The sequence below is a fragment of the Dreissena polymorpha genome, chromosome 1 (assembly GCF_020536995.1).
Source record: "Dreissena polymorpha isolate Duluth1 chromosome 1, UMN_Dpol_1.0, whole genome shotgun sequence".
Lineage (NCBI taxonomy): Eukaryota > Metazoa > Mollusca > Bivalvia > Myida > Dreissenidae > Dreissena > Dreissena polymorpha.
Genome location: NC_068355.1, coordinates 123,494,485 through 123,515,041, shown reverse-complemented (window position 1 = coordinate 123,515,041; position 20,557 = coordinate 123,494,485). Strand labels below are relative to the sequence as shown.

Here is a 20,557-nt window from a genome sequence, read left to right as displayed (position 1 = left end):
TAATGGCCGTTTTGACCAAATGTGGGGCCGCTTTGACCAACTTAAAAACTGTCTTTGGGGCCGTTGCGACCAAAGTGGGGCCGTTTTGACCAAATTTGGGGCCGTTTTGACCAAGTTTTCGGTCATTATTACAAGGGGCCGGTTTGAATGACTAGGGGTCGTTTTGACTTTGGGCCGTTTTGACTGTAAACCCTAAAAAAAGGGGCGATTACTCTCGAAGAATATTTAGTATTTACTTCCGGTGGCGAAATATATTTTTTGCCAGATGAAACTGGATTTTTATGTTTATCTGTAATTTAATAGGAAAACTTAAGTTTATACTTGAAATATACGCTCTTCACTTTGTTTGATATTATATAGATTTATATATTTAAGCATGTCACATAACGTAAAGCAACCAACAGGCCAGAAACGTTTGACCAATGTGGCGATTGTTCGGCTTAAGAAAGGTGGCAAGCGATTTGAGATAGCCAGCTATCCAAATAAAGTCGTTTCGTGGAGAAATAAAGTGTATGTATTCCACACGAGGTGTAATGTTGATTTTGTTTTTATACGTATTTGAATGAAAGTTTTACAATCGGCTGACTGTGCTAAAGTTATGATTTACTGGTACAGTAAAGTTACCATTACCGAATCATTACCCATAGCCAATCACTTTGATGTTCAAGACTGCGTATCGCGATAAATAATTGACATTTTTAGATGATTTTTTGCACACAGAATATTCAAGGCATGTTCTTTTAAACGCATTGATTGAGTTGTAATCGGAGCCTACTCTTTGTCAAACATTTCGGTATGTTTTGCTGACATGTGTATGGTTGTTACTGGTTAAGTTGTGGGTTCTGTTTGATTCGTGGGTATAGAAATCGCGTGCAATCTCGTGATAGAACGTTAGCACATGATGCAGTTCGTTACGGAAAATGTTTTGACATGGTCACCATTTTTTTCCGATCAAAAATGCGTCAAAAACAAGTAAATAGTGTAATTCATTATAACTTGATAGGTCCTTATGAAGTATTTCCTCATTTATGTATTGTTCATATAGTGTTTTAAAGTAACACAGAATTGTTTATTTATGAGTATTTACCATGCTACATCGTCTGTTGACATTTTTTCACAAGAAATTAACCTGTTCTGCAAGGTCAGTTTAAAGGCTATTTATAGTATGCAAATCTTGAAATTATGGCAGCCAATCAAAACCCACGAATCAACCGGAAGCTTATTTTCATGATGGTAGTTTGACACTATCAACACAGTCGATTATTTAGATGTTTAAAGACGATAAACATTTGGAAAAAGCAACTAATCTTAAAGAAGAAAGGTTAATAATTATTTTCATTATGATTCATGGTCATATATTTATAAAATATTTGTGATGTAACAACTTTATGAAAATTACCCATGACTCAACCAGACTATAGCATATACAACTTTGTTGACTTCCGTCTCGTTTCCAATTCGAGGTTAAACATTATTTGTGGCCACATGCTTTAATTCTATTGGAAAGTAAGAAGTTTATGCAGTAATTCAAAGGCCATTTAGTATTCTTTCTGCCTGCAAACGTCCATTTCAATTTTGATTCGTGCTTAAGATTTTGCAACACCTTAAATGAAATGAAGAATTAGGGTAATAATGGATCAAGCTTGATAATACGCGTATTGCTAATATATTATATTAAAATATATGCAAATCTTGTTGATTCTTTCAATAAATGACCTCAATCTTAATGTTTTATTTACGTCCCATGTTCAATATCGATGAAAAGATATGATTCAAACAATAATGTCAATATACATAGTTTATAAGATGCCCATATCTTTTCGATCTATATAGGATTTTCAAAAGATAATTCACACAATAATGTCATGCATAAAGTGTAGATACACAGTGTTTTTTTTCCTTCTTTGTGACCCGCCGAAAAATCCGCCCTTTCCCCTCCGATTTTTTGTTTCCCTCAGCTGGTAAATTTTCCCCTAGATTTCATTTTCCCCTCCAAAAAAAAAGTAAAACAATTTTATTTTTTTTCATTTTTTTAACCAGGTTTTCCGAAGGAAAAAACTGGTTATTAGATTGGCGAATGCGGGCGGGCTGGCTGGCTGGCGGGCTGGCTGGCGGGCTGGCGGAATAAGCTTGTCCGGGCCATAACTATGTCGTTCATTGTCAGATTTTAAAATCATTTGGCACATTTGTTCACCATCATTGGACGGTGTGTCGCGCGAAATAATTACGTCGATATCTCCAAGGTCAAGGTCACACTTTGAGTTCAAAGGTCAAAAATGGCCATAAATGAGCTTGTCCGAGCCATAACTATGTCGTTCATTGTCAGATTTTAAAATCATTTGGCACATTTGTTCACCATCATTGGACGGTGTGTCGCGCGAAATAATTACGTCGATATCTCCAAGGTCAAGGTCACACTTTGAGTTCAAAGGTCAAAAATGGCCATAAATGAGCTTGTCCTGGCCATAACTATGTCATTCATTGTGAGATTTTAAAATCATTTGGCACATTTGTTCACCATCATGGGACGGTGTGTCCCACGAAAGAATCACGTCAATATCTCCAATGTCAAGGTCGCCACTACTAAAAATAGATTTAAAAAAAAAAAAACTTACAAAGGGGGTTAATTTTTTTTGGTCATTTCAAAAGTTCAGTTTGAGTTTTCTCCCTTTATCAGATTTTTTTTTCAGTTTGAGTTTTCTCCCTTTATCAGATTTTTTTTTCACAATGAAAACCTGGTTTTGTGACAATTTTGTCCCTTGTTAAACCTTTAAATACCGGTATTTAAGTTAACCTGATCCAGTGTAGAAAATAGAAGAATAATGAATTCAATATTGCATAATTAAATTTTCTGTTTCCTTGAATTTGTTTTAAAAACAGTAAAATATGCTTCATTGATTATCTAAGACTTTCCTTATTTTCCACCAAAATCTGGCGTTTCTTGTGATTTTTTTCATCCAAAATCCAGCGTTTCATGCAATTTTTTCCCCTCAAAAAAGGCCAGGCCCTTTCCCCAAAATCAGATAAAAACACCTGATACAAGATAAAATATAAAAAACAATAAATAATAACAAAATGAATATAATTTATAACTGGCAATGTTACTTGGTCATTGTAAACAACACTGTTCATGGTTAACAGTTCAAATAGTGTGTTAGATGCCCTCCTGAATGGTTTCGATCACGTGACCCGTTATGGCTAAAACGGATCTGTTATTGCATGAATTCTGAGGCGAAAAAAAGGTGTAACAAATACATTTTACCTGCGCTTAAAATAAGACTATTCGCTGAAACAGTAAGCAAGGGTAATATTAAATCAAACTGGTGTAAAAGAAGTCTCAAAACATTTATTGCTTTTCACCAGAACAACTTTATTATGCTACTGATCCAGAAATGGTAACTTGACTGTAGTTCTTCTTGAATGCTCTGAGCTTTTATAAATACTGTACATACGTACAGGTCAGAGTTCTCCTTGTTAACCGATTTTTTAATGTCAAAAAATTATGTTTCACGTATGTCTATAAAATCGAGTTCAATCAACCTAATACATCGTAACAAACACAATACCTGTTATTACCGACATCAATTTGCAACTGATGATAAACCATAATCAAACCGAAAGCCGAAGTTTTGAATTGACGATTCGATCTATCTTACGGAAGTTCCGGATATAGTCTGTATATAACAATTGGTAGATTAGACACAAGATCTATCTCGCAGAGGATTTCGGAGATAGTCGATAGCGTATTTACGAATTTGGTAATTTCGTAATACTCGGCTTTGTTCATTGCAAAAACATACACATTTAAATGAATTGTGACGTGTTTGAAACTTTGGATTAATATCAATATTATGCGAGCATACCATATCATGTAAGTTGTTTTAATGTGCTTATTATTGATATATTCATGATCTTTTTGTGTTTATTTATGCCAGAAAATAGTTTATGAGGCTTATATTTCCGATTGAACTGCTGCCCGGATTCTGGGCGGCGAGTTTCTATGGAAATTCGGGTAATCAGTTGCAACTCCCAGCGACCCGTAAGGTCAATAGCTGGGATTTGGATTATTGCAACTAGATTTACCGGTAGACTAGTCATATCATGGACAAATCATCTTTCGAACCTCTTAATTTTTGACATGTCAAATATAGTGACAATTAAGATTAAAAATAGTGAAACATATTAATAGGAACTATTTTTATACGCCCGTCTATGAGCCCGTCTATGACGGGACGTATTATGGTATACCCCGCGTCTGTCCGTCCGTCCGTCCGTCTGTCCGTCCGTCCGTCTGTTAATGTCGTACGCTACGTCAAATATCCTTTGACAGATTTTCTTCAAATTTTAACACAATCTTAATATTGATAAACCCTGATCCCCTTTCGTTTTTGACGGAATTCTGAATTGTCGTTCCAGAGTTATGGGACTTTGTTCGTCAAAATTTCGTGATTTCATTGAATGTCCTACTGTAGCTCAAATATCCTTCGATGGATTTTTTTCAAATTTCAACACAATCTTAATATTGATAAACCCTGATCCCCTTTCGTTTTTGACGGAATTCTGAATTGTCGTTCCAGAGTTATGGGACTTTGTTCGTCAAAATTTCGTGATTTCATTGAATGTCCTACCGTAGCTCAAATATCCTTCGATGGATTTTTTTCAAATTTCAACACAATCTTAATATTGATAAACCCTGATCCCCTTTCGTTTTTGACGGAATTCTGAATTGTTGTTCCAGAGTTATGGGACTTTGTTCGTCAAAATTTCGTGATTTCATTGAATGTCCTACCGTAGCTCAAATATCCTTCGATGGATTTTTTTCAAATTTTAACACAATCTTAATATTCATAAACCCTGATCCCCTTTCATTTTTGACGGAATTCTGAATTGTCGTTCCAGAGTTATGCGACTTTGTTCGTCAAAATTTCGTGATTTCATTCACTGTCCTACCGTATCGGATTTACCATGTTACAATGTTAAATTATCAAGTATTCACATATTCAACTGGATGAGATTTGACTGGAACATTGGAATTCCATACACACATACTCAAATGGGTGAGTTGAACATATTTTTTTGACAAATATTCCAGCTGTCTTCTGCCAACTGAAGTAAAAAAATGATTCAAAGGGTTATTTATTACCTTACTACTTCATTGGCGAACGACGGGCGTATCATGCGCTCATGGCGCAGCTCCTCAGTTGATAAATAACTTGTTTCAACATGGCTAGCAACTTTAATTGTTATGTTAATACTCTTTTGATAAGGATTTTTTGCAAGTTTCCAGCACCACCATATCATGTAAAACTTTAAATGACGCCCAAACAACGAGTACCTGCTTTTGAACCCTTCAGTGTACACCATTAAAAATTAATTCACCCCATGATTTGACCCTGGTTACGTGACTTATTACAGCAGCCGATTTGTGTAACTTGTCAATCAAAGTTGAGAACGAAAATAAGACCCATGTTTTTACAAGTTTTTTTAATGAAAATCATAACATATGTAAAAAGCATTAAGGAATACAATGATTTTTACGTGTTTTCTGATAAATCTACTTATTCTAAAGGTTTTTGACGCTTGTTTATTGTATTTCCCGCTTCTTGCGAGTCGGCGTAAACAAATTACTTATACACAAAAAAAGTAAACAGTTTTTTACTTACAAAAGCTAATAACTTCTGGCCAATATTGATAAAAAAATGTGTTTAAGAATTTCATGAAACACAAACATTCTCCATTTTCCAGAAGTAAACACACGAGTGCACTATGCAGATGACTACATAAAGTGAAGTGTGGGGCTCTATTTGACATCCAATTGGAACAAAGGGCACTATTGAACATGTGTAAATCATTTAACGTAATGTGCGTGCATCAAGCATTGTTTTTATTTAACCAAAAGTCGATTAACTCTATATTTAGATTGACGCAATATGTACAATTTTTTTTCTGAAAATCAGTTGAAAACAGACATTAAAGTCGGCCGAGTTGATGTTGGTATATTTTCCCATTTTTGTTATGTGTCGCACAAAGGTAATTATTAGTCAAAATGTAATGGTATTAATGTCAGATGTGCAAAAAAAATTGGTCAAAATCGGTAAAGAAATGCCCAAAATCAGTACAAAGATAGGGCTTTTCAATTTCTGTCCATGGACAGAAATGATCTTAATATAAACACGCGCGGGTCACATGTAAAACCACGTGATTCGCTCAAAGCATGGACTCGCCTGAAGAATGAAAATAAATGCACAGACTCAGAGCACAGGTGTTGGGCGCGATATTTCGATAGTTTTACTCTTGTAAAAATCGGCACTGAACGTTCGGTCAGATGAGAGCCGACCTGGCATTTCTACGAGTTCGAGAAGAGTTTTCTTGTAGTTTATGTTGGCAAGTAGCCGTTCGTGGTCATTTTTCGTCACGAGGCAACCTTTCCCAACAAAAAGGTACACAGTTTACGAAAATCGACCGCCATTTAGGAATTTAAATGGCTTAAACATGTTGATGTAGGTGATTTTCCTGTGTCAAGAGATACCTACCTTGTATATATATATATAATATCATACTCTTTTTTTCAAAATGATGAAAATGTTGTTTTATGACATATTGATAGTGTTTAAGCGACTTGGACAAGCGCCCAACACCTGTGATTTAGTAGTTCTTCTTTGCTTTGAAAAGCGCGGCAGTGGAAATCACGGGAAATTGGCGCTCACGTGAACCAAAGCAAGTTAAAAATAGTCTTGAGGATTCCGTTATGTACATGATTAGGTTTCGAATTTTGGATGCGTTTTGCATTTTTTGGCACAATTTTAACGAAAATCAGTAAGGAAGAGTTAAGCTTAAGAATGTATCTGACGAATACTGATCAATTCTGGTCAGTTGAGAAAACCAAATTGTTGTAAGAAATATCAACTCGGCCGGCTTTAATGTGAAACATTAATGTGTTTCTCTGAGCACTCAATTTGTTTGATATGAAAATCAGTGTTTTGACAGGGTTTTTAGCCTCAGGTGTTATAATACACAGATTACCCAGTTAAAGTATCATTGGACTTGATTAGGTCATGATATACATAAGCAGATGGCTTTTCACTTAGATGCATCTATCGGTTCCAATAAGTGACCATTATCATGGAAACACCATGGTGTGAATGCCTGATAAAATGAATAATTTTCCGATAAATCACTGAGTGATAAGGTGTCAAAAACAAAACTGGTGCACTCAAGTATTTGAAATGATTTGTTAATAGAGGGCAATAAAGGAAGAAGTGATGGTAGATTTTTACCAGACAGAGCGTGAATAGCAAATTTTATTGTGAACTTATAGTGTACGTCATTTTTAGCTCATCTATTTTTTGAAAAAAAAATTATGAGCTATTGTCATCACCTTGGCGTCGGCGTCGGCGTCTGCGTCGGCGTCGGCGTCCGGTTAAGTTTTGCGTTTAGGTCCACTTTTCTCAGAAAGTATCAATGCTATTGCATTCAAACTTGGTACACTTACTTACTATCATGAGGGGACTGGGCAGGCAAAGTTAGATAACTCTGGCGTGCATTTTGACTGAATTATGTGCCCTTTTTATACTTAGAAAATTGAAAATTTTGGTTAAATTTTGCGTTTAGGTCCACTTTTTTCAGAAAGTATCAATGCTATTGCATTCAAACTTGGTACACTTACTTACTATCATGAGGGGACTGGGCACGCAAAGTTAGATAACTCTGGCGTGCATTTTGACAGAATTATGTGCCCTTTTTATACTTAGAAAATTGAAAATTTTGGTTAAGTTTTGTGTTAAGGTCCATTTTATTCCTTAAGTATCAAAGCTATTGCTTTCATACTTGCAACACTTACTAACTACCGTAAGGGGACTGTGCAGGCAAAGTTATGTAACTCTGACTGGCATTTGGGCGGAATTATGGGCCCTTTATACTTAGAAAATTGAAAGTTTGGTTAAGTTTTGTGTTTTGGTCCACTTTACCCCTAAAGTATCATAGATATTGCTATCATACTTGGAACACTCGCAAACTATCATAAGGGTACAGTAAAAGGACAAGTTGCATAACTCTGGATGTCATTTTTACGGAATTATGGCCCTTTTTTGACTTAGTAACTTTGAATATATGGTTAAATTGTGTGTTTCGATCCACTTTACTTCTTAAGTATCAAGGCTATTGCTTTCAAACTTCAAATACTTTCATGCTATCATGAGGTTACTGTACCTGGCAAGTTGAATTTTACCTTGACCTTTGAATGACCTTGACTCTCAAGGTCAAATTATTAAATTTCACTAAAATTGCCATAACTTCTTTATTTATGATTAGATTTGATTGATACTTTGACAAAACTACTCTTACCTGACATACCACAATAGACTCCACCCAAACCATCGCCCGTGCCCCCCCCCCCACAACCCCCCCCCCCCCTATTTTTTTTTTTTTTTTTTTTTTTTTTTTTTAAGATCATCTCACAAATGACCACCACACCCTCACACTATACCCCCCCCCCCCACCCCCTCCCCAATTTTATTTTAAACGGTTAAAAAACAAAACTATTTATTTTGATTATTTTATGTTTGAAATACCGTCCAACCATCGCACCCAAGAATCCCCCCCCACCCCCCCCTCCCCCCACCCGAATCCCCCCCCCCCCCCTATTTTTTTTTTTTTTTTTTTAAGATCATCTCACAAATTACCACCACACCCTCACACTATACCCCCCCCCCACCTCACCCCCCCCCCATTTTTAACCAGGTTTTCCGAAGGAAAAAACTGGTTATTAGATTGGCGAATGCGGGCGGGCTGGCTGGCTGGCGGGCTGGCTGGCGGGCTGGCGGAATAAGCTTGTCCGGGCCATAACTATGTCGTTCATTGTCAGAATTTAAAATCATTTGGCACATTTGTTCATCATCATTGGACGGTGTGTCGCGCGAAATAATTACGTCGATATCTCCAAGGTCAAGGTCACACTTTGAGTTCAAAGGTCAAAAATGGCCATAAATGAGCTTGTCCGAGCCATAACTATGTCGTTCATCGTCAGATTTTAAAATCATTTGGCCCATTTGTTCACCATCATTGGACGGTGTGTCGCCCGAAATAATTACGTCGATATCTCCAAGGTCAAGGTCACACTTTGAGTTCAAAGGTCAAAAATGGCAATAAATGAGCTTGTCCTGGCCATAACTATGTCATTTATTGTGAGATTTTAAAATCATTTGGCACATTTGTTCACCATCATGGGACGGTGTGTCCCACGAAAGAATCACGTCAATATCTCCAATGTCAAGGTCGCCACGACTAAAAATAGATTTAAAAAAAAAAAAACTTACAAAGGGGGTTAATTTTTTTTGGTCATTTCAAAAGTTCAGTTTGAGTTTTCTCCCTTTTTCAGATTTTTTTTTCACAATGAAAACCTGGTTTTGTGACAATTTTGTCCCTTGTTTTTTATGAAACGGTTAAAAAACACAAATATTTATTTTTATTATTTTATGTTTGAAATACCGTCCAACCATCGCACCCAAGATTCCCCCCCCCCACCCCCCCCCCACCACCCCACCCCCCCCCCCCGCCGATTTTTTTTTCCTTTTTTTCGCATTTTTGGAAGAAAATGTAATAAATGTCCACACACCCACACAATGCACCGCTCTTCACTCCACCCCTCCCTCCTTTGTGATTGAAAATGAGAGTCCCTTCACCTTTAAAAAGAAAATAGATGAGCGGTCTGCACCCGCAAGGCGGTGCTCTTGTTTTATGAATGTCCTGACAAATTGTCTCATAAAGGGACACCAAGACAAAAGCCTCAAATACATGCACAGGACTGTCCCACCTAGATTGGGACGTCTGGAATGTATGATTTAGCACTGGTGGCAATCATCAAACTCCCAGCTATTAAACCTTAAGGTCGCTGGGAGTTGCAACTGGAAATGGCTTTTTATGCCCCCGGTAGAGTGGCATATAGCATTTGAACTGTCTGTCCGCCCGAAAACTTTACCATTGGCCATAACTTTAGTTTTGTAATATAGAAGATAGCAACTTGATATTTGGCATGCATGTGTATCTCATGGAGCTGCATATTTTGAGTGGTGAAAGGTCAAGATCAAGGTCATCCTTCAAGGTCAAAGGTCCAAAAAAAATCATAGAGAAGTAACATGCTTTATAGGGAGATAATTTATATTAATCATTTGGCAGGTACAGATCATTTTTAGAAGGGAAGTAATATTTTTTAAAGGGATGTAATAAAAAAAAAAATTCAAAGTGGCGCAGTAGGGGGCATTGTGTTTCTGACAAACACATCTCTTGTTTCATCTTAACGCGCCACCTTTAATCCAGGTGGCACTTTAATCGGTTATATGAGCTTTATTAACTATTTTCTTTCATAAATTAACACAAAATGATCTTAAATATATCTATGAACAACTTCGAGCTGTATGTATGTACTCATAAAGCTCACAAAATTAAATAACAAAACGATTTAGTATTATTTGTAGGGCTTGGTTGACAATATTTAGCTACTTATTGTATACTTTGAATGTACTTTTTAGCTCGACTATTATATATGAAATATATAAAGTGGAGCTATCCTACTCACCCCGGCTTTGGCGTGAGCGTGCAAATGTTAAAGTTTGCATACCACCCCAAATATTTCCTATGTCCCTTGACATATTAGTTTAATATTTTGCATACTTCTTTACCAACATGACTCCAACCTATAAACAAGAGCAGACAACTGTATCAAGCATTTTGTAAGAATTATGGCCCTTTTTCCATTTAGAATATGCATATTATTGATAAATCTATGTTAAAGTTTGTGTACCACCTCAAATATTTTCAATGTCCCTTGACATATTGCTTTCATGTTTTGCAAAATTCTTTACAAACATGACCCCAATCTATAAACAAGAGCAGACAACTGTATCAAGCATTTTGTAAGAATTATGGCCCTTCTTTGTCTTAGTAACTGAATATTTTGTTAAATTTTGTGTTTAGATCCACTGGACTTCTTAAGTATCAAAGCTATTGCTTTCAAACTTCAAATATTTTCTTACTATCATGAGGGTACTGTACCTGGCAAGTTCAATTTGACCTTGACCTTCGAATAAATTGTTGAATATCCCTAATGCACAATAAAATGCAGCCATCCACATAAATCTATTGCCATTCAACTTGACCATGTTATATGCAGGGAGACAGATATTGATGAGGTCCTACAAACGCACACAGTCTTCACGAATGTCAGCAAGGGGGAGGTTGCAAAAGCTGCAGACTTAAAGAGCGTCTTTGGCACAGATAATCAGTCAGAGATCTGTCTGCAGGTAACCTTTGTGGTTTCTGAAGATGGGTGTCTGGTTGCACATTTACAAAGAGTGCAAGATAAAAAAACCATGATCAATTAAGTATTCGAATTAGTAGAAAAATGAGACATCAGTTAATGCGAGTTTTTTCTGGTTATTATACATTTTAAAGCTTTGTTAGTCAATTGTTTGAAGTGTTTACTTTTACTGGTGCCTGTATTTAAGACATGCTGATATATCAAAACATAGCATTTTATTTAAGAGATATACAGTATATTTCTTTAAGTTTTTGGACACTCTAAATCTTGTTACACCCCTGTTTTTAGCCAAAATAATACTAGTCACATCTTACATATGGTTTTTGTCTTTTATTAATGACTCTTTATTTTGGGACAGTTGGGACAGTTTATATTGCAATTTTGCTATTTTACCAGAATTCTGTCTGTTGCGTGTATCTTATCACATACAACCTGTTTTACAAATGCCTTAAGGCGATTGAACATTACACATGCATAATCGGGTAAATTATTATGTATACAGGTCAAAGACAATGGTTTCACCCAACAGCTCAATTGAAAAATTTATAAAAGTTATTTATACTATACAAAGTGGTATTTAAAAAGCATGTGCTATAATTTGTTGAATTAAGTGATGCTATACAGATGGCATTCATGTTTCTGAAAATAAATCCAATATAATTATTGTGTCTCTAAAATAAAAGATTCTGTAGATTTTCGGACATCTTTATTTTCTCATAAATACATGTAATTATCTAAATTTTTGGACACTAAAAAAATAATTACGGTATGAATGTATGAATAGCCAGTATCTTCATATATATGTCACTTATCAATCATTATAATGATCAATTATGCTTAATCATGACCATTGCAGTATAATACAGTATTCTCCTTTTTTATCCTTCGCCATAGGCGGAGGGATATTGTTTTGGCTTTGTCCGTCCATCCGTCTTTCCATCCGTCCGGCACTTTTATGTCGGGAGCCATATCTTGGAAGTGCTTTGGCGGATTTCATTGAAACATAGTATGAGTATATATATGGATAAGAGGATGATGCATGCCAAATGGCATTGTACACCATCTGTTTATAACGGAGTTATGGCCTTTTGTATCTTGAAAAAATGCTTTTTTGTGTCCGGAGCCATATCTTGGAAGTGCTTTGGCGGATTTCATTGAAACTTGGTATGAGTATATATATTTAGATAAGAGGATGATGCACGCCAAATGGCATTGAACACCATCGGATAATAACGGAGTTATGGCCCTTTGTATCTTGAAAAAATGCTTTTTTGTGTGTTCAGAGCCATATCTTGGATGTGCTTTGACAGATTTCATTGAAACTTGGTTGGAGTATATACATTTTTGTATATGGATAAGAGGATGATGCACGTTGGCATTGTCCATCCGTCCAGAAAACTTTCGTGTACAGAAGTATATTGGCGGGGGATATCAATTCAAAGAATTTGCTTGTTCTACTTTCTCATTGCGAACATTTCAGATTCTTGCGAAAGGAGAATTGCAGGTTTCTGAAAAGGAAAGGCACGCCCAGCAGGAATCAATGTTTCGTGATATTGCAACAATTGTCGCTGACAAGTGTGTAAATCCTGAGACAAAACGTCCTTACACTGTAACCATGATAGAAAAGGCAATGAAGGATTTGCACTTCTCAGTGAAGCCAACCAGAAACTCGAAACAACAGGTATAGTATCACAAAGCATTTTTTTTGTCAAAATTGCCAGTTGTTAAAATTTCTGATCTGATGTCAGATAAAAATGTTATGAAGATATTCTACAAACTTCTTGATCATCCCTGTTAAATCTGGTTATTGAATAAAATTACTATGACTAGCTTTGTTTAAATTATAACGTCAGATTATGGATAATATGATATTTTTATGTAACCTTTTGCTATTGATTAAAACAAAATCTTCTGAAGTAGCATGTTTAAAGTTGACTTTTTGAGTCTAGCAGATGTCTCCTCTATTGCAAGGCGCTGGATGTGATCAAGAGCTTTTCGGACGGGAAAGTCATTCAGATCCAGCGTGCTTACATGCGTATCAAAGTCCGAGTGCCCATTAAAGAGGGGGGAAAGAAAATACAAACCAAACTGCGAAAGGTTGCCAAGAAAGTGGAGCATGATGAATTTGATGATGAAGAACTAGAGATGGTAGGGTGCATTTTTTTAAATTCATTTTATTTTAACTCATTCAAGACAGTGGAAGCTGTCAAAATATGTAAATCCGTTCCCTTTTTTTGACTCACATGAGCATAATGTGCTCATGTTGAGCTTTTGTGATCTCCTTATGTCCATCGTCCGTCATGCGGCATCAACACTTGCCTTGTTAACACTCTAGAGGCCACATTTATTGTCGGACCTACAAGTCCTACATGAAACTTGGTCAGAAGATTTGACCCAATGATATCTTGGATGAGATCAAAAATGGTTTGGTTGCTTGAAAAACATGGCCGCCAGTGGGGCAATTTTCCTCATATAGCTATAGTTTAACCTTTTTAACACACTAGAGGCCACATTTTTTGATGGATCTACATGAAACTTGGTAAGAAGATCAAAATTGGTTTGGAATGAATGAAAACATGGCCGCCACTCCCGCCAGCGGGTGGGTTATTTTTCTTCATATTGCTATAGTAAAACCAACTCGGGCCCCTTGAAACAAAAAGCTAGTGCGCAACCACTGTGATACACTGGCTTTCATATTTGTCAGCAGAATTATGAATACTAAATGTTAGTACTACAATGCTTTGTAACTACTACTCTTATTTTTGCAAATGTTCAAGGGAAAGTGTTACAAACGCTTTGTTGTATTACCAATTTAAAATGACAATTGTACATTAATGTATCAATATGTCAAACATTTTTATGCCCCCTTTCGAAGAAAAGGGGGTATATAGTTTTCGCACTGTCCGTCTGTTAGTCTGTCACAATTTTTGTGTCCGCTCTCTAATTCAAATAGTTTTCATCCGATCTTTACAAAAACTTGGTCAGAAGTTGTATCTAGACAATATCTAGGTCAAGTTCGAAAATAGGTCATGCCTGGTCAAAAACTCGGTCACAGGGTCGAACAATCAAATCCAAGGGAAGAAATAAGCTTTAAATGGACATAATTATCTGACCTGCCAAATTATATATTTTTGTTAAATAAATCAAAGCAGCGCAGTAGGCGGCATTGTGTTTCTGACAAACACATCGTGGTTAAAGGTCAAGGTCATCTTTCAAGGTCTAAGGTCAAAAATACAAATCCAAGGGAAGTAATAAGCTTTAAAGGAAGATAATTATTCAATATTGAACATAGCAACTTGATATTTTGCGTGCATGTGTATCTCATGGAGCTGCACATTTTGAGCGATGAATCTCCAGTCACGGTAGTGGCTTTTAATTATTTGCTACTAAAAATAGAGATTTGTTAGAGGCAATTATTTTCAAGGGGAGTAATTTGTATAATTATAAATCTCAGATTATATAAATTACTTACCCAAAATTTAAGTTCTTTTCACAGTTACAGTACAGATTTTTCATTTTGATTATTTATTACTCAAATGATTGATTTGTCAAAGGTTTTTTTTTTAATGATATAATTATCATTTCTTTCCTGTACTAATTATGCCCCCCTTCGAAGGAGAGGGGGTATATTGTTTTGCAAATGTTGGTCGGTCGGTCTGTCCCTCCGTCGGTACGTCCACCAGATGGTTTCCGGATGATAACTCAAGAACACTTAGGCCTAGGATCATGAAACTTAATAGGTACATTGATCATGACTGGCAGATGACCCCTATCGATTTTCAGGTCACTAGGTCAAAGGTCAAGGTCACAGTGACTCGAAATAGTTAAATGGTTTCCGGATGATAACTCAAGAATGCTTAGGCCTAAGATCATGAAACTGCATAGGTACATTGATCATGACTGGCAGATGACCCCTATTGATTTTCAGGTCACTAGGTCAAAGGTCAAAGTCACAGTGACTCGAAATAGTAAAATGGTTTCCAGATGATAACTCAAGAACGCTTATGCCTAGGATCATGAAACTTCATAGGTACATTGATAATGACTGGCAGATTACCCCTATTGATTTTCAGGTCACTAGGTCAAAGGTCAAGGTCACAGTGACTGGAAATAGTAAAATGGTTTCCGAATGATAATTCAAAAATGCTTATGCCTAGAATCATTAAACTTCATAGGAACATTGATCATGACTGGCAGATGACCCCTATTAATTTTCAGGTCACTAGGTCAAAGGTCAAGGTCACAGTGACTTGAAATAGTAAAATGGTTTCCTGATGATAACTCAAGAATGCTTACGCCTAGGATCATGAAACTTCATAGGTACATTGATAATGACTGGCAGATGACCCCTATTGATTTTCAGGTCAGTAGGTCAAAGGTCAAGGTCAAAGTGACAAAAATGTATTCACACAATGGCTGCCACTACAACTGACAGCTCATATGGGGGGCATGCATGTTTTATAAACAGCCCTTGTTTGTGAATGGTAGGGTTCATTACATATCTGTGAACTTATGCCCATAGATACATGATGAACTCTGGCTATGATCTCTTTGATAAACCAAGGCCTTGGTTGTCAGTTATGTCTGACTTGGTCATTTTTGACTGTCTACAGTCTGACTGCCCCCCCCCCCATTTGATTGGACAAAATGCTAGGGAAGTAATAAGCTTTAAAGGGAGATGATTTCTTTACCTGCCAAATGATAAATAGGAATTTTATTTCAAAGCGGCGCAGTAGGGGGCATTGTGTTTCTGACAAACACATCTCTTGTTTAGTCAGGAGCATTACTTTGCTTTTTCTAACTTAATCTAAGCTTCATTTTTTCAATATTAGATTATTAGTTAGAAAATTGTCATTTAAGCAAAACATGAAAAACTGTTACAAAACACGTTTGATAAAAATCTGTTCATATTTCTGCTAGGTTATCCTGATTGATCCTGGATCATTTCGCGAAGTTGAAGAACTGGTACGTGAGGGCACGAAAGGTCGAGCACAGATTGAAGTCCTGAGCCTGAAGGATGTGACGGAGGGTGATGAATTATTGGAATGACCTGAACACTCGAGCTTCAATGCCTTAAGCCCCACAGCTTAGAGATGAATCTAACCAGGTTCTAAACCTGTATACACCAACGATTATAAGACTTAAGTCTAAGAATAAAGAATATTCTTTTAATTGGTATATTCAAGAACAGCTTTACTTAAAAGTCGAACTCAGCATTCAACACCTCCATCTACATCATTCTTTGTGTAGGACTCTTAGAAAATGACACAATAACTATTGGAAGCCTGTATATATTCAAACATTGGATATATTTGTACTTAGTTATAAGTCCTTTCTTTGTTCTAAAGTCTTAAAATGAGTTGGTGAATTAGGCCTTGATGTATTTGTTTGGGTTGGAGGGTTTGTGTTCCTGAAATTTAAGTTTTTGAATTTTTATTTGTCTCGCAGGAGAAAAAAAAGATAGAAAGGTGCTTATCTGTTGTACTTTATGATTTGAGGGTACATTAGGGTTGATATTGCATGGTTTGTTGCACGGCAGGGCGAGAAATAGTATAATACATGTACAAGTGTCTTTATGCATTAAGTTATGTTTTCTGATATAATTTATACAATATTCTTACCTAAAATGTTGTAATAAATCCATATTATATACTACTCAAAATTTGCTAAGGATCACTTTTTATAGTATGTGTAATTTGAAGTTCACCCCTAGCTAGATTCAGCCAGCGTCACGCATCATTGATAAAACTATACATAATAATAAAATCAAAAACACACATTCTAATATCAAAACCTGCAAATTAACAATTTAAATTAAATTAAATTGAAGATAATGTGAAAATCAAAAGTGATCCTTAGCAAATTTTGAGTAGTATATATTTAAACAGAAAATTAAGGATTAACTTGTGTGAAAACCCCAATGGCAATTTGAATGATGCATACAAAAATATTGTTTCTGTAAATAATACATTAAAATATGGTAAGCTATGTAAAAATAATCAACAAGAAAATATGAAGATCTTTTATTTATTGTTGTATTTCTACATGCTGCTTTATGCAACAGTGCTTTATAAATTGTGCTGAAATGTTCTATATATTGTAAAACTTTGTTGTGCATAAACAAATCAAAATGTGCAAATAACTTTCGTTTCATGGATGTACATTACATAAAGTATGTTTCATCAAGAAACACATTTATCTTTTTCTTTAATTAGATATTTGTTCATATACTCATTTGTGAACATGTATGTTATTGTATGTAATCATGGTATTATCTGTTATGCCAATAATTGCAATTTTTGTAATTTATTATGAACACGTATTACGGATATTTATTTTTTACATGAAGACAAATAAAGTACCTGTTAACCATATGTTTTACTTTCCACAAAGAAAAGTACACACCTTTGTTTGTTTTAAGTTTAGATCATTTTTCTAATAAGTTTGCCATGTTAGCTACGTAACCTCCGTTTGAAGCTTATGGTATACAAGAATTGTATAGGTATGTTTTAAACTTTTATGTATGTGCTTGTGTTTTTCTGAACTAAGGATTGTGGATTTGTAGAACATATATTTAATGTCAAGTTTGTATCTTTGCTGTGATGAAATTGACAAGCTTACTGTGGATTTATTATATTGTGTTGACATGAAATTTCGCGCACATGTAAATACAATAAATTAAGCGTATTAATTAAGCTATAGGTTGTGTATCATTGAGCACATCTGAGGAGGACATGCTCCAGATGCGATATTGTGATCACCCAATGTCCAGGGTCTGTCAGCATGCTGTGTACGGTGTGTCCAGGGTCGGTCAGCGTGCCGTGTATGGTGTGTCCAGGGTCCGTCAGCATGCCATGTACGGTGTGTTTTGTCAATGTTTGCTCATTACTACTCTAAGGCCATATTATTTATCCCCTCGGGAAGACACTTTTTCAGATTGTTTGAATAAGGGTAAAAAGCGCCTCTGTTGAGGCTTTTTTAATTACTCAATTTCGATACAACTTGGTCAGAATATAAATCTTAGCATTTTTAAAGTTTGAATATGGGTCATGTCTGTAATAAAAAAGTTATTAGGCAAAAACACCTCTTCAGTATTAAATCAAGCTTATGTCACATGCGAGACAACTCTTATATTAAATGTAGGATTGAGGGAGTTACATCGGTTTGTCTGCAATATTATTCATGATAGTTCAGATTACTTGTGTGTATCGATGGTGGTGTGTTATTGTCATTAATTTTTATGCAACCTTTTGCAAAAGGAAAAGCGAGCGTAAAGCTGTGGCAGTCTTAGTATAAGCAAAATTTCAGTTGCAGCCATAAGTTTGCCAAATATTGACAGATTTTGAAATAACTTTGCAAAAAGGTCTACCATCATTAGACATGTCATGTGGAGCACCTGTCTCCCCACCTCAAAGGTCAAAGTCATAATTAGTGGTTGAAGGTCAAATTTTGACATAAACAGCTTGAAAAGTCCTGTCTCAGCCATCACTTTGACATTTTGCCAGATTTTATTAACAAATTCAATTGATCATAAGAGGATGTGTGACGTGTAACACACATCTTACTACTTCAAAGGTCAAGGTATTTCTTAAAAGATAACATTTGGTCACAGCTTATTCGTGCTGAATCTTTGTCAATAGTCATGCAATTTTAAGGAAATTAGGCAATAAGGCAACTTGCCACTAATGACAACCATGAGGACATGGCGTTTCATGTGTTAAACCTGTCTCTATCTCAGAGGTCAGGTCGTAATTAGAGGTCGGAGGTCAAATTGTAAATGAAATAGCTATAACAAGCTGTAGGTTTTTTCATGCATCATTAAACTTTAATATCACAAATTACTACCATGAAAAGAGTTAATGTGCATGTATCCCTGACCCATAACCTCAAAGGTCAAGGTAACTTAAGAGTAAAACAAGTCAAATTTCAGCATGAAAAGCTTGTTTTCAATAAGAGAATTTTACACAAAAATGGAATGTAGGGGCATCCTTGGCATATTGACTCTCTAACTTTGTACTTTCCTGCAGGTCAAGTCTTCAACAGTTGGTGTCTATGATCTCAGGTGATTGTTTTGCCCTCTATTTTTATGCACCCCTTCGAAGAAGAGGGGGTATATTGTTTTGCACATGTCTGTCGGTGGCACTGTCCACCAAATGGTTTCCGGATGATAACTCAAGAACGCTTAGGCCCAGGATCATGAAACTTCATAGGTACATTGATCATGACTGGCAGATGACCCCTATTGATTTTCAGGTCACTAGGTCAAAGGTCACAGTGACTCGAAATAGTAAAATGGTTTCCAGATGATAACTCAAGAACACTTAGGCCTAGGATCATGAAACTTCATAGGTACATTGATCATGACTGGCAGACGACCCCTACAGATTTTCAGGTCACTAGGTCAAAGGTCAAGGTCACAGTGACTCAAAACAGTAAAATGGTTTCAGGGTGATAACTCAAGAATGCATAGGCCTAGGATAATGAAACTTCATAGGTACATTGATCATAATTGGCAGATGACCCTTATTGATTTTCAGGTCACTAGGTCAAAGTTCAAGGTCACAGTGACCTGAAGCAGTAAAATGGTTTCTAACGTATTCATGCAATGGCCATTAAAACTGACATCCCATTTGGAGGGCATGCGGGTTTTACAAACAGCCCTTGTTGTAATATATAACACTGATATAACACTTCAGATGTTAAAGTTTTTTACATTTTATTTCGTGTGCAAGTGTATTAACGATAACCTTGCAAAATAGAGTTTAACAGATATTGGGTTCAGGGTATTTTAAGCTGAACTTGCTTGTTGGAAGTTATAAATGTTGATAATTTTCATTAAATAAAATATAGCAAAAGTTATTGTTGATTTTTTTCATTTCACCTAAGTGTGAAGAAATACTTACAGCAATGAAGGAAAACAATTTAATTATGAATTACTGGATTATTTACTGTCTGCATTTTTATTCCCCCTGTATTTAAGTTAAGGGTGGTTATACTGCACTCGCTATGGAGGTATTTCTGACTGTCCAGACAGAAACTTACCACGAGGCATTCCCTAATATTTTATAATGATATTGCGCATGTGGGATCTTTTTCATGCAACATTAAGTTAATAAAATTCATGGTCTTTTTTAGAGTGAGACATCTTAAAATATAATCATTATTTGAAGACCTTGTTCATGCTGATATGAAGTTTTGCATTTGTGATTTAAAAAAGAATATTTACAACAATTATAAATCAGC

General features: G+C 35.8%; 1 protein-coding gene and 1 long non-coding RNA gene across 2 annotated transcripts; both read left to right on the top strand.

The window, feature by feature from the left end:
* Nucleotides 1–221: 221 nt before the first annotated feature.
* LOC127848205 (ribosome maturation protein SBDS-like) lies at nucleotides 222–20,173 on the top strand. Its single transcript, XM_052380525.1, has 5 exons — nucleotides 222–510; nucleotides 11,168–11,297; nucleotides 12,795–12,995; nucleotides 13,286–13,462; nucleotides 16,235–20,173. The coding sequence occupies exons 1-5, from the start codon at nucleotides 377–379 to the stop codon at nucleotides 16,361–16,363; spliced, it is 771 nt and encodes a 256-aa protein (XP_052236485.1). The 5' UTR covers nucleotides 222–376; the 3' UTR covers nucleotides 16,364–20,173.
* LOC127848213 (uncharacterized) lies at nucleotides 2,028–9,385 on the top strand. Its single transcript, XR_008034421.1, has 2 exons — nucleotides 2,028–2,573; nucleotides 9,273–9,385. It is a non-coding gene; the product is annotated as an uncharacterized LOC127848213 (long non-coding RNA).
* Nucleotides 20,174–20,557: the final 384 nt, after the last annotated feature.

Bases quoted from the DNA above. Each gene is read 5' to 3' on its own strand.
- LOC127848205 (XM_052380525.1), top strand. From the start codon at position 377: ATGTCACATAACGTAAAGCAACCAACAGGCCAGAAACGTTTGACCAAT. The intron at 11,298-12,794 runs GTAACCTTTGTG...CGAACATTTCAG, and splicing joins AGTCAGAGATCTGTCTGCAG to ATTCTTGCGAAAGGAGAATT. The intron at 12,996-13,285 runs GTATAGTATCAC...CTCTATTGCAAG, and splicing joins CCAGAAACTCGAAACAACAG to GCGCTGGATGTGATCAAGAG.